This window comes from Argopecten irradians, chromosome 3, assembly GCF_041381155.1.
Source record: "Argopecten irradians isolate NY chromosome 3, Ai_NY, whole genome shotgun sequence".
Lineage (NCBI taxonomy): Eukaryota > Metazoa > Mollusca > Bivalvia > Pectinida > Pectinidae > Argopecten > Argopecten irradians.
Window position 1 is genome coordinate 24,626,391 of NC_091136.1, and position 27,000 is coordinate 24,653,390.

At 33.0% G+C, this 27,000-nt stretch overlaps 1 protein-coding gene across 6 annotated transcripts; it reads right to left on the reverse strand.

The window, feature by feature from the left end:
* Window positions 1-26,792, reverse strand: LOC138317959 (protein STPG4-like). 6 transcript variants are annotated; one of them, XM_069259945.1, is made up of 9 exons: window positions 26,460-26,782; window positions 21,880-21,954; window positions 20,997-21,166; window positions 20,609-20,693; window positions 6,601-6,674; window positions 5,600-5,654; window positions 5,140-5,247; window positions 2,343-2,366; window positions 1-564 (listed from the first exon to the last, which is right to left on the reverse strand). In XM_069259945.1, the coding sequence occupies exons 1-9, from the start codon at window positions 26,604-26,606 to the stop codon at window positions 451-453; spliced, it is 852 nt and encodes a 283-aa protein (XP_069116046.1). In that variant the 5' UTR covers window positions 26,607-26,782; the 3' UTR covers window positions 1-450. The 6 variants fall into 6 exon arrangements, with proteins under 6 accessions (XP_069116046.1, XP_069116048.1, XP_069116050.1 ...); XM_069259943.1 differs by lacking the exons at window positions 1-564; window positions 2,343-2,366; window positions 5,140-5,247; window positions 5,600-5,654; window positions 6,601-6,674 and adding exons at window positions 13,373-14,476; window positions 16,291-16,314; window positions 19,089-19,196; window positions 19,549-19,603; window positions 20,188-20,261 and having other exon boundaries at window positions 26,460-26,792; XM_069259947.1 differs by lacking the exon at window positions 2,343-2,366 and having other exon boundaries at window positions 26,460-26,766.
* Window positions 26,793-27,000: the final 208 nt, after the last annotated feature.

The window sequence follows — 27,000 nt, forward strand, 5'->3', positions numbered from 1 at the left end:
GTGATAAAATCAACCCCATTACCTACTCGAAGGAAATGTGTGCAATAAATAGGACTAGATTGTCGCAACTTGTAGTATAAATATTCTCGATCGCCCCCTGTCTATCTAAAAAGTACAATGGTAATTCTCCTCACATTTAACTGACTGCCAAACATTTAAACTTCGGTTCTGACGATTTGTGACCATAATACAGGTCTAGTCTGAAACACCTGTCTGAAGAAAATTACAAATACGAATAGGAAGAATCAATGTCATGAAAAATTCTAAGCATCGATTACAGGATTCAGCATCGACTTTAAAAGAATCCATCTACTCAAATACAGATTAAATGTCTAATAAAGAGAACTGGTGTTCCAAATCATGTGTTATCTTAATTTGAACGGATGATCCTTTGATATGAAATTAGGTTTCGAGGACATCATAGTTTAGGATGATTCTGTATTTCCGTGTTCACGCCTGGAATGCGCTGGTGAAGAAAAGTCCGTGTTGTCTGCCCATGTTTGAGATATTCTTGTTCATTGGATACTGATGTGTCTTGGCATACGTTCCTGGTCCGGGCACTCTCTGATAACAAGAAAAGGGTAAATTATTAAGACTTGATAAATCATTTGTAATATAGTAATATGAAAGTTAATAATGATGATGATGAAAACTAAATATGCTCAACAAATATAATATGAAATCTTATGTAAAATTCTAGTACAACTCTATGATTATGATCTATAACAGATTGAGTAAATAAAGATAAATTTACATATTCAACTGGTGATACAAGTGTATTTTTATTGCAAACAAAACACGTTTACAAAAGATTCAATCTTCGGATCACAAAAGTGTTGTTAAGATTTCAGAATATTTCAGTTTGTTTTGATTAATTCCATTTTGATTGTAAATTTATTATTTAAGAAAACCAAGTTCTGTAACAGCTGAATCCCAAGGATTCCTTATGTTAATATATAATCACGAGCATTACCCTTGCTTGACATTTTCGAATTTGGATAGTATAAAAAAAGTTAAGAGAGGACGATAAAGCACGTTTAAAGATCAATTTATGTAAGATAACTTCTATTTATATATGTAATATACTTTACTGATTATTAGGGTTTTTTTATCATCACAGGTAAAGGTTATTATTTAATCGATTATCCATCATTTTCCCCTTGGAGTATCGTTACCAAAAATGAAAATATGTAGTCTTCTCTTGATACTCAACTGTGCTGTCCCGATATGAAAACGCTTATTATTTGAGCATTTATACATGAAATAACATGCACATATAAATAAAAAATTAATGCTTATTTATGACGTCATGTGATGACACTAGCTACTAAATAATATAATTACAAATGAGAACTCAATACACTTCTAGCAACTACATGGTATGGCGCTTACTGCAAGTGAACAGAAAGTGTAAGATGATGTTCGATTCAAGTTCTGATTAATTAATGTTATGTTTACCACAGTAAATAAATGAAGTGGAGCGAGTAAGAGAGACAGATTGACTAACTTGTCATCTACAATTGTTATATTACTGATGAGTACATATAAGAAAGTTTTAAAGTGTTAAATACTTTGTTATTGATCTTTATCACTGTCGATTCACATTTTCAACGACGTGTGCATTGGAAATTGCAACAAAATAGAAACACGAGTCAATAGCCGATGAAGTGCCTAGAATCTCTTTATCACATATTTATCTTTTCATCTCAATGAACCATGGCTAATATTAGTTTTATGATTTTGAACACTAGTTAGCATTCAATTTTTCGTTAGAAAATTGAAGGATGACGCATAACCGTAAACACTTAAAATCAAAAGAGGAAATAAAATCATTGCAATAATTCTCAACATGTGTATTTGTGATGATGTAGTAAAATCTTCAAATATTAATATAATTTACTTTGATTTTTGACAATATTACAAATGAAAAAGTAACATTATGCTATTGTGGTTAGCTCATGAAAAACAGCTTGTTTTACGAATACAGTAAAGATATATAAGAGTGATTTTAAGTTCTAAACTCTATTAAGCTTATCAGTTGAGCGACACGATGTTTTTAAATTAAAGAGGTCCAAGCTTAAGTGTGATAGTAAGCAAATTATTTCGTTAAGATAGTTACTATGTCTATAATAAAACCTCATGAACAAGTCATGTGTGTTTGTTTTATTTCAGTTTGACTAGGAGATTGTTTTACAGTGTTAGCTAGTTACATTTTAGCTACGTCATCTAAATTAATTTATGTTTTATTAAGATAACATGCATATTTTAACTAACTTATAATTAAGATGTAATATAAGGCTGTTATAAATAGCTAAGCAACTACGAGACTACAATGAACTTACATATGCAGCACTTCCGGGCGAAATCTTTGACATATACAACGGAATAACGTGACCAATATAATTGCGATTAACTCAAGTATTGGCAACTTTTTTTAAAAATTTATTTTAGTAAACATGAGACACAATGTTCATATTCAAGTAGGTAATAGGCGATTTATTTTAATAATCATACATTTGTATTTCGTCAAGTATACACTATAAATGATATTATCTTCATAAATCAAAATCAAAAACAGCCTACAAGATAACAGCTTAAAATTGATTAAATAATTTTTTTAAAAAGTAATACACAATTTAAGTTAAGAAAAGTATACAAACATTAGATTCACGAAGAGATACCTGCATTTTAATTGTACATTGTATAGATTGCAATAAATATATCAACATAACATTAATTGCACTTAATTTTTGTCAGAATGTTGAATTACGTTTAAAATTTCTTCTAGATTACGTTTAATGGCCATTATCTAAGAACGGTCTCGAAGATTTAAATAGTGGAGAAAATGTGAGCTTAAGTCCGTACATAACAACAACTTCCCATACAAAGTACTTTAACAAGTCTTATAGCTTTATCTGTTTTTGTTCCTGAAACCTAAAATATTCATCTCTTCTGATATTTGTTTCTAAAGTTGAAATATATCTTATTTTTTTATCTTGTTTTCGCCCACTGTTCCTCGAGCCTAATATAAATTATTTCTTGTTATTCTTTTTTTTTTGTGTCCACTTGTTCCGCACGCTTAATATATTCTTTTTCTGCTATTCTTTCTATTCTCTCTTCTATTGTTCCTAAAGTCTATTGCATATTCGTGTTTGATTTTTATTCTCCTGCTGTTTCCAAAGCATTATATTATCTTTTCTGTGCTTCTATTTTTCTAGTATATTCTGCTATTCTTTCTCTCTTACATTGTTCCTAAGGGCCTAGAATATTCTTCTCTATTTTTCTCCTTTTCTCCCAATGTTTTGAAAGCCTCAAATATTCTTTTCTGGTATTATTTTTCTTCCATTACTTCTAAAGCCTAAGATATTATTTTCTACTATTTGTTTACTATTGATCCTGAAACATTTAATAATCCTTTTCTTTGGCGTAAAGTCCACCACCAGCAAAAACAATAAATATTTGTTCACTCAAGATTACCATACCAGCCCTGCACCAATAAGCAGTATAGCATCATTGATTGTGGCAATTTTTATCGTCATAACTTCATCTAGCATGCCGACATACAAAATCTCATTCATGAAACATGTAAATTCTGGTTTAAGCTATTCACACAACAATATGGCACAATCTAGACTGCAAATTGCACTAAAATTACATATATAATGAATGTAAATATACATGTGTTGCAATAATCTGGATATGATAAGAATATTGTTCAAAATTACGAAATACATATATTTACTAGAATTAGAATGTTAAAAATACCTAAACAAAATTATAATGAAAAGTCAGACAGTTCAGATTTTATAATATCTGAATTGACAAGTTTAGTAAAGTCTAAATAGTGGTCATTCATCAGTGGCCATCTACAAAGGAATGACCACTAAAACATAGAAACCCTCCACATGTGTTAGATATTGTGTCCGTTCTATAAATAGGAGGTCAGTAAAAACCGATTCCCAGAAGCGATAGAAGCGATCCAACTTGCCTTTCGCTGTGCATGCAAAACAAATGGATGGCAACAATGAAAAGGGCAATGATGTCTACTGCAGTTTTTAAAAAAAGAGAGACCACCGATGCAACGATTATCTGCCTTCATATACAAAATTGTGTCAGAATATTAATTTCTAATCGATGTAAATCGAAGTGTTAGAAATTATACTTCTCGGTTGTTCTAAATAATTTCTAAAATCATAAGTTATACAACAGATGAATTGTCATCTTACTTTACAAATTTATGGTTTTTAAATATCTAATGAAGCGTTCAAAATATGTTTACACTATAATTAAAAAAACATACTTACAAATTAATGAGCATTGTATACCACAATAATTATTGTACTTTGAACATTTCAGAAATCTTACAGTACAATTGCTTATACATTTATTTAGGAAAAAATACATGTATCAGTATTTCCTCAGAAAATTAAAACAATGAATACATATAATGCTTTTAAAAGATAATTACACCGGCAAACTATTCGAATGCAAAGAATTGATTTTTTTTTTACCAAAATTTCCGTGGAATTATGAAATACAATTGGATTTCGCTCTTTTTTTAAGTCAAAAGAATAAATCATTTTCAAAGTGAAATATGATGAAGAAAAGTGTGTTTGTGACATTAGACAGAAATCATGTACCCATCACACTGTGCAGAAATGAATCACTATAAATAGCTAGTGGAACGACCTCGTGCAGGTAATTGCACATCAAGTTCAAACCTCACCAATAAAATATGGAGGGACCTAATGTATTCTTATGTATAATGTTTTGTCATTGGTTCATTTCACAGCCATTTAAAAATTAAAACACGTGTAAAATGCTGTTGGTTTACCCGAATTTATATCTGTAGGTTTTGCATTTTCCTCAATTTCATGAAAACTGCTAAATTTGCTAATTATTAATGTTAATTCTCGTATCGACTGTGCCCGTAAGCATAATATCAGCAGTACTTGAATTCTATTTTCCCTTTTTATCGTTGAAAGGAGAATATGTGTATTTCTTTGGAATATATTATAAGTGTAATGAGCAGCTTTCCATTTCACAGGTGCATGCATACGAAAACAACTTCTCTCATTATAAGCATGAAACATAAAACAATGACGTATCGTTAATTGCACCACAAAATTGATGACATACCGTGTGTGAACTAGAGAATCGTGGTGTTTTTGACTTGAAGCTTGATGACACTGGGTGGAGTGGGACTTCCGGTGAGTACTCATAGTTACCAGGACCAGGACCCGTTCTCTGTCAGCAACAAAACGAAACTTGAATTCATGTATCGTTATATCTCAATCAAAAAGTGCAATATTCAATCTTAAAGAGTTTTTGCAATGTCTAATTGGTCCATTTTTGCTACGTGTTTATTAAAATAGTAAGTATCTATATTGACAAAGTGTATATATAACTTAGCTAGTTTCACAGCGCAAATCTACTGTTCTTCAAACAGTTACTATCATAAGATTTGAAAATGAAGTTTCCAAGATTTTCTGTATATATATATTTTATGTATCTTCCATACGAAACATTGTAACTTATAATTCTCCAGTCTCAATTTTTATCAATAGATTTCTAATCAACAAAGGTTCGATCTACCTACCGGTTTAAATGGCATCGTCGGGAATCGCCGTGATTGTGATTTGAACATAGAATGTCTGAAAATAAAATTTAATTAGAATTTAAAAAAAAACCACTATATCACAACAGTAATGTTAACAATGTTGAATGTCATAGAATGACAGAAAAATACTTATCATTATCTTATAGCCATGAAGGATATATCAAAGACACAAAGGCAACACTTCCGAAATCAAGGTGTTCTTCATGAGCTAGCTACGCAAACGACAAAGGAGGCAATGAAGTGGATACCATAGAGAAATAGCAGAAGATAGCGTGGAGAAGAAGTACCATCGAGCATGTTAAAGATGCTCCACCGCCGACAGAGCATAAATGATATTCTTCATTTGAACAATAATTGGTGTTTAATCGTGTATATATATATGCCTAATTAAAATAAAAAATAATATGAAATAATTTATTTCGCCTTTGGTGCATGCGCAATCAGTACTTCATTCCATATAGGATATAGTGCCACGGAATTTTTTCGGGATGCAATTAATTATTTTTCATATTTTTAACTTGAATCAAAATTAGAAGCTCAAACTTTTTAACGATGGTAATGGTGTAAAGTAAGTAACTTTTGTAACTGAAGAAAAATATTACATCGTCTCCTCCTGTTTTTGATAGTGAAAAAATACCATTTTCCAGCGGTGGAGCATCTTTAAGCTGAGGTCAGTAGCATGTTTTGAACTTTAGAAATAACTACAGAGAGGTAATTAGATAACTCACCCTTGTTTAGATATCCTATCACTCTCAAGAACATTACAATTGTCCCTAAAGGTTTGCTTCAGTATTGTTGTCATATTTGACCCTTTATTTCAAACAAGAGGATATTTCGTTTTCAAGTTGTGAAAAGAACGTTCAGGGCGTATTTGTAAATCACAATACCACAATATAAGTATCTGTTTGGAAACCATCCCACTGTGTTTTCATACAGTTCTCACATACACTTATTTGTACATGTATTTTGGTAATACTTACTTTGATGGCTGTTTATCCACTGCTACTGTTAAATACTTATCCATATCATAGGCATTTGGGCTCACATTAATATCCTGTAACAGTCAACGTGTATTACAAATTGTATTGTCGCTATTGTTATAAACAAAACAAACTGTATCGTACAATGATTGTAACCGTCCATTCTGTGCTTTAATTTGACTTAACTTTTGGTTTCATGTCGTTATTCAGATTGAATGAGACCGATATAAGTGGAGAAAAAGTTACTTTAGATCAAAATGATTTACAAATATAATTCCATTTTAAATATTTAGAAAAATAAATTTCATTTGTTTGACTTTGCTATTTTTACTATTACTAAGTAATGCTTTAAATCATATACTGAATAGGTATGGATTATAGTAGCTGCAATAAGGCCTTCCAGAACTTCAGAAGAAGTCATTTTGAGATTTTAGATTTTTTGGCCCCTGTGACCTTGAATATAAGTCAAGGTCAATCATATCGAAAAACTTGGTAGGCATTTATGTCAGCATGCTACATGCCTAATATTAGGTGTCTAGGCCTTCTAGAATTTCAAAAGAAGATTTGTTAATCATTTTGTCAAAAAATTGCACTTTTGAACTTTGACCCTTATTTACAACCGAAAGTTCACGTATAACAGAAAAGTGGTAATTCAGTTAATTGTTTCACTTTCAATTCTACATAACATATCCAAAAATCAAAGAAATTGGCTGTGTGGAGCTAGGGCTGTTTCAAAGAGCTGTATATTCACTGGATCATTTTCATCGCTCTAAAATCACAAGCACTCTGTGACCTGGGATGAAGGTCAAGGTCGTTTATTTTTTCAAACCTGATAGTCAACTACCTTAGCATACTTCATGTACAATATCAAGCCTCTATACATTGTAGAACATGACAAGAAGATGTATTCGTGATTTTCACCGAAAACGGCGAATTTGCAATATGAGTCAATGATCAACCGGAAGTTGACATTTTAGAGAAAATTTACAATTACAAAGTTTATCAGTATGGTATTCTACATAAAATATAAAAAAATTCAAAGGAATTAGCTCAATGGTTAACGAATCATGGCTGTCTAGGTTAAACCGGAAGTGACATCATTGCCGCCATATTTGAATTTGAATCGACACCATATTAACAAGAATTGTTCACGGTGATAAGTGGAAGATCTTGTGTGAGTTTGGGCTTGGTTTGACTGGTGGCGTCAGAGGAGATGTTTAAAATATAATTGTCGAAATTTGCAAAAAATTCTTACTTAAATATTAATTACGTCATAAAACATTAATTTTAAATTTGGAGACATCAAAACCTTCAGAATGACATACTGCATCGACGTATTGAAAAAAATTGGGAAAAATCAAAAACAAAACAAAAATCTAAAAATAGTCACTTTTGGTAAACTATCGGGCCTTCGGACTATTGGGCCTTCGGACTAACGGGCCTTAGGACTAACGGGCCTTAGGACTAAGGGCCTTCGGACTGACGGGCCTTCGGACTATTGGGCCGTAGGGATATAAGGCGGTCACCGATCAGTTAATTGTGATTTTCAATGGATTTAAATATTTTTTAAGACTATTAAACGGACTAGTTGGCGCAGTAATGATTGTAGAGTAAAGTAAAATGACCAGTTGTCGTATTAACATGTTCGTTTTCCAAAAATTGAAACACAAACACAAATTCACGTGCCATATAATCGAATGAGTGGTACTTTTTGATGTTTTATTTATGTATGATGGTTGTGAAACTATAGACTATCAACATCCTTTTCCGACCGTTGTGTTGTGTTAATGATGTACTAGATAAGTAATATTACTATTTATATTGCTTTTGTTTTTGACATGATGCTCCGGTTTGGATATATACACGTATAGATCCGGTTTGGATAAAAAGTTGCTCAACGTATGAACCGCTTTGGATACCGTTTTTGAAAATGTTTATCTTTATTATAGGTTCGAAACAGACTATTTCTTCTACTTAAGGTGCACTAAAGTGATTTGTCGTTGTCACAAATTGTAGAACATCTCTAACAGAGACACAGAAACTATTTACTTGTGCGAAAACTTAGGAACCCAATGCGTTAAGTGAACAACTACCAATAGAAGTCATAGAGAATAAGGTCAGGAAGTATTTTCTACTGGCGCAGAACTAGAAAATTCAATGATTTACATATGAAACCAGGCTCCAGGTTCACAAAAACAATCTTAGACCTGAGTTTAGAGTTAAACCACAGGCGTTTGGCTCTAAAGACATTTTTCTCTCTATATATATATATGTAATACTACATAGAGAAAAATGTCTTTAGAGCCAAACGCCTGTGGTTAAGCCAAACAAATACATGTATGACGTATTTTTGCAATGTGATTTTTGATTTACCTACGTGTATATATGTCTAAGCACACACATGGACTCGTTCTTGGTGATGACGTATATAAGATGGATCACGGCTATTTAGAAATTGCGTAATCGGTAATTTATGTAAATGTTATACTCAATCTCTTTCTTTAGTGCCCGTATTTGATTTTCGTTATCAAATCGATGTCCCGTGAAATCACGAAAATAAAGGCATACTCACGAAAATAACGAGCTATACGGTGCATCTGTATCGATCTACAAATATGATGCCAATAGTGTAAACTTACCCCTGGGATTAACAAAGACTGGGATTAACAAAGACCGGTGAACTGCAGTGCTAGGACAGACTCATTGCGTTCTGTTAACGACTAACTGAAAAAATGTTTTTGTTAATCAGCATCCATCGCATGCATTGCCAATTTGTTAAAATCAAATGTAATAAATTCATGCGAAACGACAACCAGGAAAAATAATGAGTTGCGTCGAGAAAGTGTATTACAGTATATAAAACGTTGTATCATGGCATTTACACTGTCAAAATAAGGCAAACAAATGTATCTTTAAAGCAAAAAAAAAACGAAACAACTTGGTACTAAACATATTCATATCACGAAATAACTATGCCTTTTTGTTTACTCAGCATGCAGGTACCACAAACGTTCAGGGAATACTATATACCTTAATTAAGTGCAAACGATACGTGTACAAAGGTAGTTGCCATTCTGGAGTTAAACACCTCAATAGTTACTGGATGCTCTACAAGTTACTGATGATTTAGATAGTCCAGTCCTGCTACAGATACACAAAACATACTACTGAAACAACGCAAGCTGTCTATGAACGGCACATTCAATAACCCAATAAAATGTAGTTACTAAAGAGCAAACTGGTACAGTATCATGATATATAGAACGAATATACGTACCCGGCCTATTATACCTTTCGGCCGTGTACGAAATGGTGCCTATGTGTCTTAGTGGAGCAGTGCCTCGGAAAATCACTCTGGCACAATTTTCGATACTTTTTTTGTAGGTTTCCAATTATTTTATTGGTATACCTGCATTTATATATTATTTTTGTCCGAAACAAACATAAATACCATTCTTAATATCTACCGTCCCGCTCACAAGACGTGAAAATCACAATTTGTAGACTTGTCATATAAATTCCCTACAGGAATACCTGTATATGTATATGTAAAAAAATAATGTCTCGCTGAGAATTTGATATGTCATACGGTTCAGTTTCATTGTCTAGTAGGTAAGAGGTATAAAACAAGTATAATAAAATGCTTACAAACGTTTTATAATGGTTTGCAAAATCATTGCTTTGCTCCGTTAGCAGTAATAGGTGCCAATTGTAGCTCTAAAGATGACACCATAGTCTTTTGATCTACAATATTGCAGATACATGAAATATGAAGACATTTGTGTGGTACTGCTGCTGCTACCCGACGGTATTATCTCGGCAATCAAATAGAAATCTGCTAAAAGTTCAAATGGCTCTCAAAACATTTAAGATAACGATATAATAAGTCTAATTAAATACAAGATTATCCATCCAAACCGGAATTTTTAAAAATAAAACCGTAGCTTTCCATTTCAAAGTATTTATCCAAACACGTAACATTTCTACGACAATGCATCATAATTTTGGGCAAGAATTAAAATGTAACGTCGTCTGTATGGATGTGTACATGGCACACTGATAGCGGAATGTTTATACTTGAAAACTGTCGCTTCAGATTTTCCTTTAAATATTGTTTTCAAATGTAATTTCAACAAATCTGACGACACCCCATAGGAATGAGTATTCATGAACTGATTTCGCCACAATAATGTCAAAATAAACATAAAAGACGTTGCATATACATCATAATGATATATCAATCTGATTAAAACCAGCTCTTCAATACGCTTACGCTTCATAGCTGTATGAAATACAGTTACATTATTGTCTTAATATAAAACCAGAAGACGATCCGCACATATGGATACCGGCGCGGATTCCATACAATGCCCAAAGGCATTTGCAGACTAAAAAGATAATCTGACAACAGGTCGTGGTAATATAGACTTCATAGAATATACTACCAAGAGTTCATGTGCTTGTGGTTACTCCGATGTCTTTATCACTTTCCACATTATCAAGCTTTATTCTACTCACATCGTGTGATTTCCTTTAGAACGAATATACGTACCCGGCCTACTATAATACCTTTCGGCCGGGTACGAATTGGTCCCTATGTGTCCTAGTGGAGCAGTGCCTCCGGAAATCACTCGGGCACAATTTTCTATACTTTTTTATAGGTTTCCAATTATTTTGTGCGTATAAAAGCATTTATATATTATTTTTGTCGAAAACAAACATAACTACCATTCTTAATATCTACCGTACCGCTCACAAAACGTCAAATTTATACTTTGTAGACTTGCTGTATAAATTCACTGCGGAAAGGTCTTCATATGTGTATATGAAAATCAAAATGTCTCGCTGAGAATTTGATATTTTATATGGTTCAGTTTTATGGCCTAGTAGGTAACCGATATAAAACAAGTACGATAAAATGCATACAAACGTTTAAATAATGGTTTGCATAACCATTACTTTGCTCCATTAGCAGTAATAGGCACCAATTGTAGCTCTAAAGACGACAACATCTTCTGTCTAAAAGTCTTTTGAGCTACAATATTGCAGCTAGGTCATGTTGTACACTTAGATTGGTGGAACTTCATTAACCAGTTTACACTCCATCTAGATAGATTATCTAGGTCTTCCTGTAGAATGGTAGTGTCTTGCTCGCTTTTTAATTCCATAAATATTTTAGTGTCGATAATAGATAAATAAAGAAAACAAATAGGACCGGCTCAAGAACTGAACCTTGTGGTATGCCACTGGTTCATGACGTACATGACGTATAACAATCATTACCTAGCAACTTACTACAAGGATAGATATATTGTAATCTAAACTTTAATTTTTACCCAGAAACATATATACATAGAGATTGGAAACTCCAAAATAACTAGATTGTTTTATTGGTTGTTATCTGCATTAGAATGAATTTGTATATTTATACAAAAAGCTTTCCTCGTATTGTTTTCCTTTAGGTGTTGTCGGGCGTAATTGAATTTGTTCTACTTTCGTGATAGGTATGAGCACCGGATTGCGTAAGTAGCCAACAGAAATATCTATTGAATGACGAGATCGTACACAGGGATTGATTTGGTGGATTTTCTCAATGCTTTTAAAGTTATATGTGCCGTATTTTTCATAGTCACGAAACAAGAAGAGCTTTTAATATGTTATTCAACTCCAAAAGTTACCAACATTTTGAGAATTACAATACTTTCAGTGTATAGGTTTTAATTTTACAAGTACAAAAAGGACTGAAAATGATTTTTGGCAGTACTGCCAAAAATCATTATATTAACATCTTCAGTGTAATGAAATGAGTACATACGGTCAGACCATGAAGCCATCTTGTTGTCCACAATTTCATTGCACATTTTACAGTATTATTAGTAATTGTTAAGTGATTTCTGAAGGTATATTTCCATCTAAACATGTATAAGGCATAAAAACAAGAATTTCACAGTGTATGACCAATGTGTTCTAACTAACGTTTATAAGGCATTATATATGTTTGTCTGTCCATTTGAATGATTTTCACAGCTTTTTTCATTAAAACTTACGGTTTTGAATATTTAATTGAAGAAAAAATAGCATGTCAAAATTTTCGACCAGTTACGGCACATATAACTTTAATATTTATAGGTGTCGTTTAGAAGGGTAGAACTTCTCGAGATTTTCATTTTTATTTCAAAGAATATTTGTCCCCGTGTCTTTTTATTTATATACATACATTGTATCTATATAGTTCTGTTTAACGTCTTCACACAAGGTGACTAAAATGCCTGATTTTAGGTCTGTATAGCATGCTGTTTACATTATGCTAAAGTCTTTAAGCAATTTCTTCTAAGCTACAAAGAGGAAGATATTGATATTAGACTGGTAAACATGCTAGAATAAAGGGATATAAATGTTCAAAAATAACCTTAATATGGTAAACATGCTAAAATAAAGGGATATAAATGTTCAAAAATAACCTTAATATGGTAAACATGCTAGAATAAAGGGATATAAATGTTCAATAATATTAAGTCTTCTCATTCCCATTAACCAGAAGACGTCTTCATAATAAAAAGCTGTCAGTAATCAGAAGACTTGTACCAAGTCATCGTACCATGTATACATGTAAGGATAATTGTTGCTCAAAATAATGACCTTGACATTATACCAACTGGACATGTTACAATGACCCTGGTATATCTTGGCGATGGGTTCAGAACCAAAAACCTTCCTTACGACACAAAAGCTATGAGGAGCTATCGTATTAAAAAAAACAAAGCCTTTTGACTGATGATAAAATATAATTTAATTTGTGATAAAGTAGGACATGTAAAAATAATAACATTTGAGCACACACAGTAATGATATAATGTTGTATATGAGGTTTACAAGTCAATAAATACACATTTATTTTTTTATCAACATAATACTGATAAGTAAAATGCAAACACGCCATAGTGTGTCTGAATTGATCACATCGAGTTTGAACAGACCTCCCATGTTCATTGACATGTTACTAGTCGATTTATAATGTAGAATACGATAATTGCGCCAGATACATACATCTGATGCTTGAACTATCATCTTAGCAGTGAAAATTGAGAATAACCATATGCATTATCCCACCTGTATCACAGGAAACATAACTTTGACAGACCATTGATCGTGTATCCTGTCGTCTTAAGTTTCTTCTCCGCAACTTGAATTCATGAAATCTATGGTCACTAGTCAACCACGAATCCCAAATTGTATTGTTCATTTAGTATAGCTTATTTTCAAGTAAACCTTTTAGTATTGCTTATTTTTAAATGAACTTCCAACTAGTCACGTGATAAAATCAACCCCATTACCTACTCGAAGGAAATGTGTGCAATAAATAGGACTAGATTGTCGCAACTTGTAGTATAAATATTCTCGATCGCCCCCTGTCTATCTAAAAAGTACAATGGTAATTCTCCTCACATTTAACTGACTGCCAAACATTTAAACTTCGGTTCTGACGAATTGTGACCATAATACAGGTCTAGTCTGAAACACCTGTCTGAAGAAAATTACAAATACGTATAGGAAGAATCAATGTCATGAAAAATTCTAAGCATCGATTACAGGATTCAGCATCGACTTTAAAAGAATCCATCTACTCAAATACAGATTAAATGTCTAATAAAGAGAACTGGTGTTCCAAATCATGTGTTATCTTAATTTGAACGGATGATCCTTTGATATGAAATTAGGTTTCGAGGACATCATAGTTTAGGATGATTCTGTATTTCTGTGTTCACGCCTGGAATGCGCTGGTGAAGAAAAGTCCGTGTTGTCTGCCCATGTTTGAGATATTCTTGTTCATTGGATACTGATGTGTCTTGGCATACGTTCCTGGTCCGGGCACTCTCTGATAACAAGAAAAGGGTAAATTGTTAAGACTTGATAAATCATTTGTAATATAGTAATATGAAAGTTAATAATATATGTTGGATGATGATGAAAACTAAATATGCTCAAGAAATATAATATGAAATCTTATGTAAAATTCTAGTACAACTCTATGATTATGATCTATAACAGATTGAGTAAATAAAGATAAATTTACATATTCAACTGGTGATACAAGTGTATTTTTATTGCAAACAAAACACGTTTACAAAAGATTCAATCTTTGGATCACAAAAGTGTTGTCAAGATTTCAGAATATTTCAGTTTGTTTTGATTAATTCCATTTTGCTTTGTAAATTTATTATTTAGGAAAACCAAGTTCTGTAACAGTTGAATCCCAAGATTTCCTTATGTTGATATATAATCACGAGCATTACCTTTGCTTGACATTTTCGAATTTGGATAGTATAAAAAAGGTTAAGAGAGGACGATGAAGCACGTTAAAAGATCAATTTATGTAAGATAACTTCTATTTATATATGTAATATACTTTACTGATTATTAGGTTATTTTTTTATCATCACAGGTAAAGGTTATTATTTAATCGATTATCCATCATTTTCCCCTTGGAGTATCGTTACCAAAAATGAAAATATGTAGTCTTCTCTTGATACTCAACTGTGCTGTCCCGATATGAAAACGCTTATTATTTGAGCATTTATACATGAAATAACATGCACATATAAATAAAAAATTAATGCTTATTTATGACGTCATGTGATGACACTAGCTACTAAATAATATAATTACAAATGAGAACTCAATACACTTCTAGCAACTACATGGTATGGCGCTTACTGCAAGTGAACAGAAAGTGTAAGATGATGTTCGATTCAAGTTCTGATTAATTAATGTTATGTTTACCACAGTAAATAAATGTAGTGGAGCGAGTAAGAGAGACAGATTGACTAACTTGTCATCTACAATTGTTATATTACTGATGAGTACATATAAGAAAGTTTTAAAGTGTTAAATACTTTGTTATTGATCTTTATCACTGTCGATTCACATTTTCAATGACGTGTGCATTGGAAATTGCAACAAAATAGAAACACGAGTCAATAGCCGATGAAGTGCCTAGAATCTCTTTATCACATATTTATCTTTTCGTCTCAATGAACCATGGCTAATATTAGTTTTATGATTTTGAACACTAGTTAGCATTCAATTTTTCGTTCGAAAATTGAAGGATGACGTTCAGCTATTGCCGGATTACGCATAACCGTAAATACTTAAAATCAAATGAGGAAATAAAATCATTGCAATAATTCTCAACGTGTGTATTTGTGATGATGTAGTAAAATCTTCAAATATTAATATAATTTACTTTGATTTTTGACAATATTACAAATGAAAAAGTAACATTATGCTATTGTGGTTAGCTCATGAAAAACAGCTTGTTTTACGAATACAGTAAAGATATATAAGAGTGATTTTAAGTTCTAAACTCTATTAAGCTTATCAGTTGAGCGACACGATGTTTTTAAATTAAAGAGGTCCAAGCTTAAGTGTGATAGTAAGCAAATTATTTCGTTAAGATAGTTACTATGTCTATAATAAAACCTCATGAACAAGTCATGTATGTATGTTTGTTTTATTTCAGTTTGACTAGGAGATTGTTTTACAGTGTTAGCTAATTACATTTTAGCTACGTCATCTAAATTAATTTATGTTTTATTAAGATAACATGCATATTTTAATTAACTTATAATTAAGATGTAATATAAGGCTGTTATAAATAGCTAAGCAACTACGAGACTACAATGAACTTACATATGCAGCACTTCCGGGCGAAATCTTTGACATATACAACGGAATAACGTGACCAATATAATTGCGATTAACTCAAGTATTGGCAACTTTTTTTAAAAATTTATTTTAGTAAACATGAGACACAATGTTCATATTCAAGTAGGTAATAGGCGATTTATTTTAATAATCATACATTTGTACATTTGACATTCGTAAAGTATACACTATAAATGATATTATCTTCATAAATCAAAATCAAAAACAGCCTACAACATAACAGCTTAAAATTGATTAAATAATTTTTTTTTAAAGTAATACACAATTTAAGTTAAGAAAAGTATACAAACATTAGATTCACAAGGGGTCTACTGAGTAAGTAAAAGAGAGTTCCGAAGAGATACCTGCATTTTAATTGTACATTGTATAGATTGCAATAAATATATCAACACAACATTAATTGACATAACATTAATTGCACTTAATTTTTGTCAGAATGTTGAATTACGTTTAAAATTTCTTCTAGTTAACGTTTAATGGTGATTATCTAAGAACGGTCTCGAAGATTTGAATAGTGGAGAAAATATGAGCTTAAGTCCGTACATAGCAACAACTTCCCATACAAAGTACTTTAACAAGTCCTATAGCTTTATATGATTTTTTTCCTGAAACCTAAAATATTCATCTCTTCTGATATTTGTTTCTAAAGTTGAAATATATCTTATTTTTTTATCTTGTTTTCGCCCACTGTTCCTCGAGCCTAATATAAATTATTTCTTGTTATTCTTTTTTTTGTCCAATTGTTCCGCAAGCTTAATATATTCTTTTTCTGCTATTCTTTCTATTCTCTCTTCTATTGTTCCTAAAGTCTATTGCATATTCGTGTTTGATTTTTATTCTCCTGCTGTTTCCAAAGCATTATATTATCTTTTCTGTGCTTCTATTTTTCTATTATATTCTGCTATTCTTTCTCTCTTACATTGTTCCTAAGACCTAGAATATTCTTCTCTATTTTTCTCCTTTTCTCCCAATGTTTTGAAAGCCTCAAATATTCTTTTCTGGTATTATTTTTCTTCCATTACTTCTAAAGCCTAAGATATTATTTTCTACTATTTGTTTACTATTGATCCTGAAACATTTAATAATCCTTTTCTTTGGCGTAAAGTCCACCACCAGCAAAAACAATAAATATTTGTTCACTCAAGATTACCATACCAGCCCTGCACCAATAAGCAGTATAGCATCATTGATTGTGGCAATTTTTATCGTCATAACTTCATCTAGCATGCCGACATACAAAATCTCATTCATGAAACATGTAAATTCTGGTTTAAGCTATTCACACAACAATATGGCACAATCTAGACTGCAAATGGCACTAAAATTACATATATAATGAATGTAAATATACATGTGTTGCAATAATCTGGATTGATAAGAATATTGTTCAAAATTACGAAATACATATATTTACTAGAATTAGAATGTTAAAAATACCTAAACAAAATTATAATGAAAAGTCAGACAGTTCAGATTTTATAATATCTGAATTGACAAGTTTAGTAAAGTCTAAATAGTGGTCATTCATCAGTGGCCATCTACAAAGGAATGACCACTAAAACATAGAAACCCTCCACATGTGTTAGATATTGTGTCCGTTCTATAAATAGGAGGTCAGTAAAAACCGATTCCCAGAAGCGATAGAAGCGATCCAACTTGCCTTTCTCTGTGCATGCAAAACAAATGGATGGCAACAATGAAAAGGGCAATGATGTCTATTGCAGTTTAAAAAAAAGAGAGACCACCGATGCAACGATTATCTGCCTTCATATACAAAATTGTGTCAGAATATTAATTTCTAATCGATGTAAATCGAAGTGTTAGAAATTATACCTCTCGGTTGTTCTAAATAATTTCTAAAATCATAAGTTATACAACAGATGAATTGTCATCTTACTTTACAAATTTATGGTTTTTAAATATCTAATGAAGCGTTCAAAATATGTTTACACTATAATTAAAAAAACATACTTACAAATTAATGAGCATTGTATACCACAATAATTAATGTACTTTGAACATTTCAGAAATCTTACAGTACAATTGCTTATACATTTATTTAGGACAAAATATCAGTATTTTTCTCAGAAAATTAAAACAATGAATACATATAATGCTTTTAAAAGATAATTACACCGGCAAACTATTCGAATGCAAAGAATTGATTTTTTTTTACCAAAATTTCCGTGGAATTATAAAATACAATTGGATTTCGCTCTTTTTTTAGTCAAAAGAATAAATCATTTTCAAAGTGAAATATGATGAAGAAAAGTGTGTTTGTGACATTAGACAGAAATCATGTACCCATCACACTGTGCAGAAATGAATCACTATAAATAGCTAGTGGAACGACCTCGTGCAGGTAATTGCACATCAAGTTCAAACCTCACCAATAAGATATGGAGGGACCTAATGTATTCTTATGTATAATGCTTTGTCATTGGTTCATGTTGGTTTACCCGAATTAATATCTGTAGGTTTTGCATTTTCCTCAGTTTCATGAAAACTGCTAAATTTGCTAATTATTAATGTTAATTCTCGTATCGACTGTGCCCGTAAGCATAATATCAGCAGTACTTGAATTCTATTTTCCCTTTTTATCGTTGAAAGGAGAATATGTGTATTTCTTTGGAATATATTATAAGTGTAATGAGCAGCTTTCCATTTCACAGGTGCATGCATACGAAAACAACTTCTCTCATTATAAGCATGAAACAAAACAATGACGTATCGTTAATTGCACCACAAAATTGATGACATACCGTGTGTGAACTAGAGAATCGTGGTGTTTTTGACTTGAAGCTTGATGACACTGGGTGGAGTGGGACTTCCGGTGAGTACTCATAGTTACCAGGACCAGGACCCGTTCTCTGTCAGCAACAAAACGAAACTTGAATTCGTATATCGTTATATCTCAATCAAAAAGTGCAATATTCAATCTTAAAGAGTTTTTGCAATGTCTAATTGGTCCATTTTTGCTACGTGTTTATTAAAATAGTAAGTATCTATATTGACAAAGTGTATATATAACTTAGCTAGTTTCACAGCGCAAATCTACTGTTCTTCAAACAGTTACTATCATAAGATTTGAAAATGAAGTTTCCGAGATTTTCTGTAGATATATATTTTATGTATCTTCCATACGAAACATTGTAACTTATAATTCTCCAGTCTCAATTTTTATCAATAGATTTCTAATCAACAAAGGTTCGATCTACCTACCGGTTTAAATGGCATCGTCGGGAATCGCCGTGATTGTGATTTGAACATAGAATGTCTGAAAATAAAATTTAATTAGAATTTAAAAAAAAAACACTATATCACAACAGTAATGTTAACAATGTTGAATGTCATAGAATGACAGAAAAATACTTATCATTATCTTATAGCCATGAAGGATATATCAAAGACACAAAGGCAACACTTCCGAAAGCAACCTGTTCTTCATGAACTAGCTACGCAAACGATAAAGGAGGCAATGAAGTGGATACCATAGAGAAATAGAAGAAGATAGCGTGGAGAAGAAATACCATCGAACATGTTAAGCTGAGGTCAGTAGCATGTTTTGAACTTTAGAAATAACTACAGAGAGGTAATTAGATAACTCGCCCTTGTTAAGATATCCTATCACTCTCAAGAACATTACAATTGTCCCTAAAGGTTTGCTTCAGTATTGTTGTCATATTTGACCCTTTATTTCAAACAAGGGGATATTTCGTTTTCAAGTTGTGAAAAGAACGTTCAGGGCGTATTTGTAAATCGCAATACCACAATATAAGTATCTGTTTGGAAACCATCCCACTGTGTTTTCATACAGTTCTCACATACACTTATTTGTACATGTATTTTGGTAATACTTACTTTGATGGCTGTTTATCCACTGCTACTGTTAAATATTTATCCATATCATAGGCATTTGGGCTCACATTAATATCCTGTAACAGTCAACGTGTATTACAAATTATATTGTCACTATTGTTATAAACACAACAAACTGTATCGTACAATGATTGTAACCGTCCATTCTGTGCTTTAATTTGACTTAACTTTTGGTTTCATGTCGTTATTCAGATTGAATGAGACCGATAAAAGTTGAGAAAAAGTTACTTTAGATCAAAATGATTTACAAATATAATTCCATTTTAAATATTTAGAAAAATAAATTTCATTTGTTTGACTTTGCTATTTTTACTATTACTAAATAATGCTTTAAATCATATACTGAATAGGTATGGATTATAGGTGTGTGAATCACAGAATCTCTGTATCTGAGTATGCCTACCTTGTCTTTTCGGCCGAGATTACTGAAATCACGTTGTCCTCTGTCTATAGCCTTGAAATTATATGTCGCTGGTTGCTGCTCTAGTCTGAACAGAAAACATTATCAACATGCAACTAAGAGAAGGAGTAATTATTGTAAAGGTCATAATCTATTTCTTCTGATTCAAAGTTATTTCTTTTGTAGTTACATTAATCTTATTACAGCAATATGTTGCCATTGTTTACACTTTCGATACTCGGAGATCTAGAGTTGCAACCAAATGACCACACGTCTAAAGTCTTTACATTGTATTCGTAACATTTCTTCACAAAATCTTTTTCCATGAAAACCATTATACGTAATACGATTCCACTAATATTAGAAGCTAACTTCCATTATATGTACAAACCTCCTAGTGAACGGCTGTATCTCGTATGCCCCGGGGAGTAGAAGAGCGCCCTTCCCGTGGGGATGGGCATCAATCTTTCTGCCATCAGATTTGAACCTGTAAGTGTGTGGACGCTTGTTCAAGTCTACCAAAAAATCCTCTGTCTCGTAGGAACCAGGCAACGGTGTCTCCTGTTGGTGTCAATAATATATCCCTAGTCAATGGGGTAACTTACAACACAGGAAAATAGTATTTCAGACGTTTGGCAACAAAAAAATGGTCGTCACATCCTTGCAAGTTAAGAGGGTAGTTTATGCTACACTCCCATTCCTTTACTTGAATCACTGAACGATTAGTCTGTTTCATTACACCGATATGCCATACAAATGTATATCATACAATGACTTTGTGACATCTTGCTCAAATTTATTTTATTTTAGGATTGAATTGAATTTCAACTCCGAAGAAGTTCACACTGAATTTATTTCACCAAGCATGTTTTATGGACTAAACTTCCTCTTTTTAGACATTTTTCATAGAGCCTGGATTCTCCAACGGACACCAAGTTGGTCGCATTTTCGTTCCCAAGTCTACGGCGCGAATGCAATTCACCCTTGAAAAATTGTTCCAACTGTTCTTATTGTTTTGATGCCATTGCATCTTCGCTTACCAAGAGTGAACACTTTTGGCAAGCGTAGATGGTGCCATTTGTGACGTTTCTTCCATTTGTCGAGTAACGTCTGAATACACCCAGCGTAATTGTTGTTATAGGATATCCCATCGCTTTAACACATCAGATAAATCATTGATCTTGTTCACATCACATAAACTGACTATTATAATGTACATGTATTGTCCTAAGAATAATTAGTAACTAATGAATTAATTAGAGATATATACATACCCTGATGTAGGTTCGCCACCAACCTTCACGGCCGCTGATTTGACTCTCATAATCTTCGCTTAGTGCTTTCCTGTCCTGTATGAAGAAAGACAAGTGACCATCAAATACAGGACTCTATGTCTACCAATCGTCCATAAAGTTTCAACAAAACCTTGCTAGATTCTGCCTTCGGCGTCCGCTCGCCGAAGAATTCATTACGTTTTACTCTGTTATAACATTTGTTTATTTTGCCTTCTTGTAAAGTGTGTTTTCTATTGATAATTACATATCATGTGACGGTGCTTGTTTTACATGTGTCTTGATAAAGGGGCGGACTGCCTTGACAAATCGACACTATATTTTGTCGGTTTGAATTACGTGCTTGCCTAATATTTACTATTTGAATTAAGTCGTGTCCTACAGACTTATATGCGTTTGTATGGATCCCATGTTACCCGGGAGTTGACATTACTTTTTTGACCCATATTTCTAGTCATTTACACTAAGTAACACATTAATTTACCATAACACTAGATCCTGTTGAAGTTGGTATTAATCTCTTTGTATTTACATATGTGAACAGACACTACTAAATTGTAAAGATTTTCTTCGATCTTGGCACTCTCACACTTGAGCTGACATTTTGAAAAGCAGCATCGTGACCAGATCATCCATAATTCATCTTTTGACTTGCACTTGATGGAGGTTTCCACGAATGTCGTGGAGTGTTTGCTTGATATTCTAAAATTATATCATACCAGCTTAGTTTTCTGTTATACAGGTGTACTGCTTTAATGTGTTTGGTGGCTCGAAGTGTCTAATCTGATTCCCCAGAACAGATTTCAGATTCAGATTTCTTTATCACTCTCACACTTACAATGTACGTGTGTTAACAACAGGTCAAATAAACGTAACATTTTGACGCGTCCTCACAACATTATACGTATTCTATCTACATCACAAGAAATGTACAACTTATCATGGTGTTAATGTGAAGATCAAACAAAGGAATACTTGATGGAATAATAATAAAAATATTCTATTGAATTTTGGTATCTTATTATGCGAATGATTACTTTTCTTTACAATTTTTTTGGTGAAAAGAAAACGCTAATCTTACTAATCTTAAAACATCGTAAATAAAACGAATCGTGACCCAGTCATCATATACATACAGCAGACGATAGCTCAGCAGACGTTGTTTCTGAGTGTTTCCAAGAAACTAACATTAAAATAATACTTTTGTCTTGTTCAATAATAGAGTATTTATTTCGGCTTATTGTCTCCAAATATCACGTCCTTGTCCAGGAATGTAATTGATGCCATCAGCAAAGGGAGGAAATATCTCGACTAATAAGAGGAAACCTTCTGCCGATATCTAAAATGGTTACTTTGTGATGTTTTACATCACATCTGACATTATTTGTTTCTCCTTAATATTGTTCATTCAGAAGATTCCAAATCCTCTGAAAATGGAATCCTCTGAAAAAAGAGGAAGAATCACATTCCTGTTGTCTCAAAATTTCGGATTTGTATCTTCGTAGTTCGAGTAAGCACTGGCGTCTGCTTCTGGATTGGAAAAATTTATAAATAATAGCCTTTACCTACTATATATATCACCATATAATAGAGGTAGGTTATTGTATTTTTCCAAAACCAGAAGCAGACGCCCGTGGAGTAAGTGTATTTAGATTAATAAATTACTACTGTGGCAGAAAATTCGTTAACATAAATTAATCGCTGATTGGGGCCATTGAGCAATTCTACACGGCAATTATTGTTGTGGGGAAATCATTATAGAATACGATTATGTTGCGTTATAGAATCTACCGAACATGTTTAATTCTCTCAGGATAGCACCATGAGAAATACCTAAAATCATTAAAATTTAAGTTTGCCTGCTATTATAGAACTAAAATAAAATGTTATATGAATTAAATCATCCAATGAGAAACAAAAATAAAAAAATATATTATGGATCACCGATCAATATAGACTCACTTATTCACACAACATTTGAACATTTCTTCTTGTTGTTGAATGGTTGATAACATGTACATGTATTTATACTGTGTTATATGAATATTTATAAAGTTTATCAAACCAGCCCCAACAAATTTTAATTAAAGTTTGACACGTTGGAATACATTTTAATTGAGTAATTTTCTCATCAAAGTCTACGGGTTCATGGACGACTGACTTATCTAATATAAATTTACTTAGTCACCGTTAGAGTTACACCGTTAAAGTTGTTATATACCTATCGAACTGTGCCATGGCCTGATAGTTTTACTCACCTGTTCAACAAAAAATAAATCGTCGTTCCTAGTACGATGTGCTCAAAGTAACACCAAGAGCACTATATACATGTCTATAATTGACTGTCATACATATTAATTGGTATATCGCTGTTTTCTTAACTTTGTGAGTACAAAACATAATAAGGTATATTTACAGATACGTGTTAACAAATATTGTCTCATTAGAATATCTCCATACAGGTAAATGTTTGTTAAATACGGATTAACATTAATTATATACGCGTTCCCATATAATATATTGTATCTTCACAATGCACCCTTCACAAGTACATTGTATCTGTATTCTCTTAGTTTCAATTTCCATTATGTCCCAGTCAGTTGCGATAGTGTAACTCTTGTCCGCTAAACCTGCCTATAATATTAGGCTTTTAAAATTAGTTTTTTTTTTGCCTAATATATACATTCCGCAAAATTGAAGAAAAAAACTAACCACATAGGCAGGTTTAAGACTAGCGTAACTCTAGACGACGGGCGGGATGACGATCCTGAACTCTATAGCATCTCATGTAGTGAATCGGATTTAGGCTGACATACATATGTGGTATACATTATAATGATCTGAAAACTAAACTTGCCGGGTGTTACAATTTCACACCAAAATCACCTAGGGTGATACTGTTTTTAGAGTCTCTGGTTATTTTACCATCAACAGTGGCGTAGGAAGATGAAACGTAATGGGGGAGCAAAGGTCCTCAATCAATATTTTGTAACACCCCCCCCCCCGCCGCACCTTCAGGAGGAGATTGATTCAACTCCTAACCATATATGCTTTATGTACATTTTTCATATATCATTAAATTTAATCATTGTACACATATATAGACAGTGGGGTCGCTAAAAGGAAATTAACGAATACGCAAATTGGCCAAATTAGCGTGTGAGCGTCGAAGGCGCGATATTTTGGTATTTTAGGGTTCTGAGGGTGACCCCAGGGAAAAAATATTGTAATTTAGAAGGGCTGAGATGAGTTTTACAAGTATTTTGATGATTTTGCGAGCGCCTGAAAGCGCGAGATTTTAGTGTTTGGGGGGGTCCGGGGCCACCCCCGGGAAAATTTTACGATTAAGATTAAGAATAGCTTAAATGAGATTTGATGAATTTGCGAGCGCCCGACAGCGCGAGATTTTGGTGTTTGGGGGGTCCGGGGGTCTCCCACGGAAAAAAATTACGTTTTAGGACGGCTTAGATGAGTTTTACGATGCATTTTGATGTATTTGCGAGCGCCCAAGGGCGCGAGAATTTGGTGTTAGGGGGACCGGGGGTCTCCCCCGGGAAAAAAAATACGATTTAGACTGGCTGAGATGAGTTTTACGATGTATTTTAATGATTATAATTTTAGCGTTCTTAACATGGTAATATTTCGATTTAAAGCTACCTGCATTTAGAAATGATAATTGTGTCGTCATAAAATTACCGGCTTCACACCATCGGCACAATTTTGTGTAACATAAAAAAATGAATTAATTGTCTCGCTAAGACATATCAACCAATTGGCCCCCCCCCCCCCCCCCCCCCCCCCCCCCCCCCCCCCCCCCGCTTCCTACGCCCCTGATCAATACCATCAATGCCATTTCAAGACTTTTTAGCGGGTTTAATTAAATCCAAGTGTAAGTGCAGTTTACATAATATTTTCAAAAGAAATTCTTAATAAATTCAGACTTCTTATACAAATGATGCAGCAACAGCATTTTTAGCATCTACGCATTTCTCGCGTGCTTATAATTCAAATATTGAAGCTGAAATACACGACCAATCCATTCTTCTGGTTCTACCTGTACAACATGAGTGACTGTTTAATTACGTGGTGTAATTAGGACTCACTTTACCTTCATACTTGTAGTATAACTGTCACTGATAGACCGGAATAGTCATTGAACTAGAACTTAACGAATACAGTTGACATTTCATATTTGCCATCGGAAAAGATTTTGATTTTGTAAAATGTCATACCAACGTCTCACAATGGTCTAACAGAAATATACAAAGGCTTTACTGTTAAGAGGGTTTAAATGGCGGATGTATACAATACGTACTCGTATGTATACACGTGTGGATGTCAATTGTATTTAAATCCAAAGTACACAAGTTTGTCAAACTTTTAAAAGCACAGACAGTTTTATTTATATTAAGGGAATAGCTCTCTGTACTTACTTCCGATAACATATCTATAATAGTGATTAATAACATACCGAAATTTTGTTAATAACATAATATGTATACTGTGCCAGTCATATAATAATTCACTTAACAATATAAGTAGCTATTTAATGTTATACTTGCCTTCCACGGATGTTTTGTAGACTGAACTGGGCTTTTGTCCGCAGTTAGCTTCACGGAGACCCTTTTCTGTCCCGCCAGGGTGGAGTTGGTCCTATCCCGCCCCTCCAATACGGGGGTAAGGGCTGTAGATCCCTTATGGGCCACCATTATAATTCCCAAACCTGTCGTGTATTAATAACTTGACGTCCTCATGTCGGTCTCACGTAATGGCTAGTCCTATATGCGTCCTTAGTGACGATCCGGTCACGTGACTCGTCAGGTAGAGTGTGTTGATCAATAGGGATTTAAATGTCTGGGTAGTTTCTCTAATTATCTGCCCATTACCTGAACATACATAGAGGACTGATTAGCCGGGCCACATGTAGTTTTGTCCGACTCTCGCTGTCTGAGCGGAACCTCCCAGGTTGGCTGTCTAAGATCGATATTCGGGATCTATAATATTAATGCCAGCAACACACAGAGGAAGTCCTTGGTATTAAATGTAAAATAGATTTATTTACCGCTTTAACAAAACAATTAAGTGTCGTTCCAAGGTTATCGA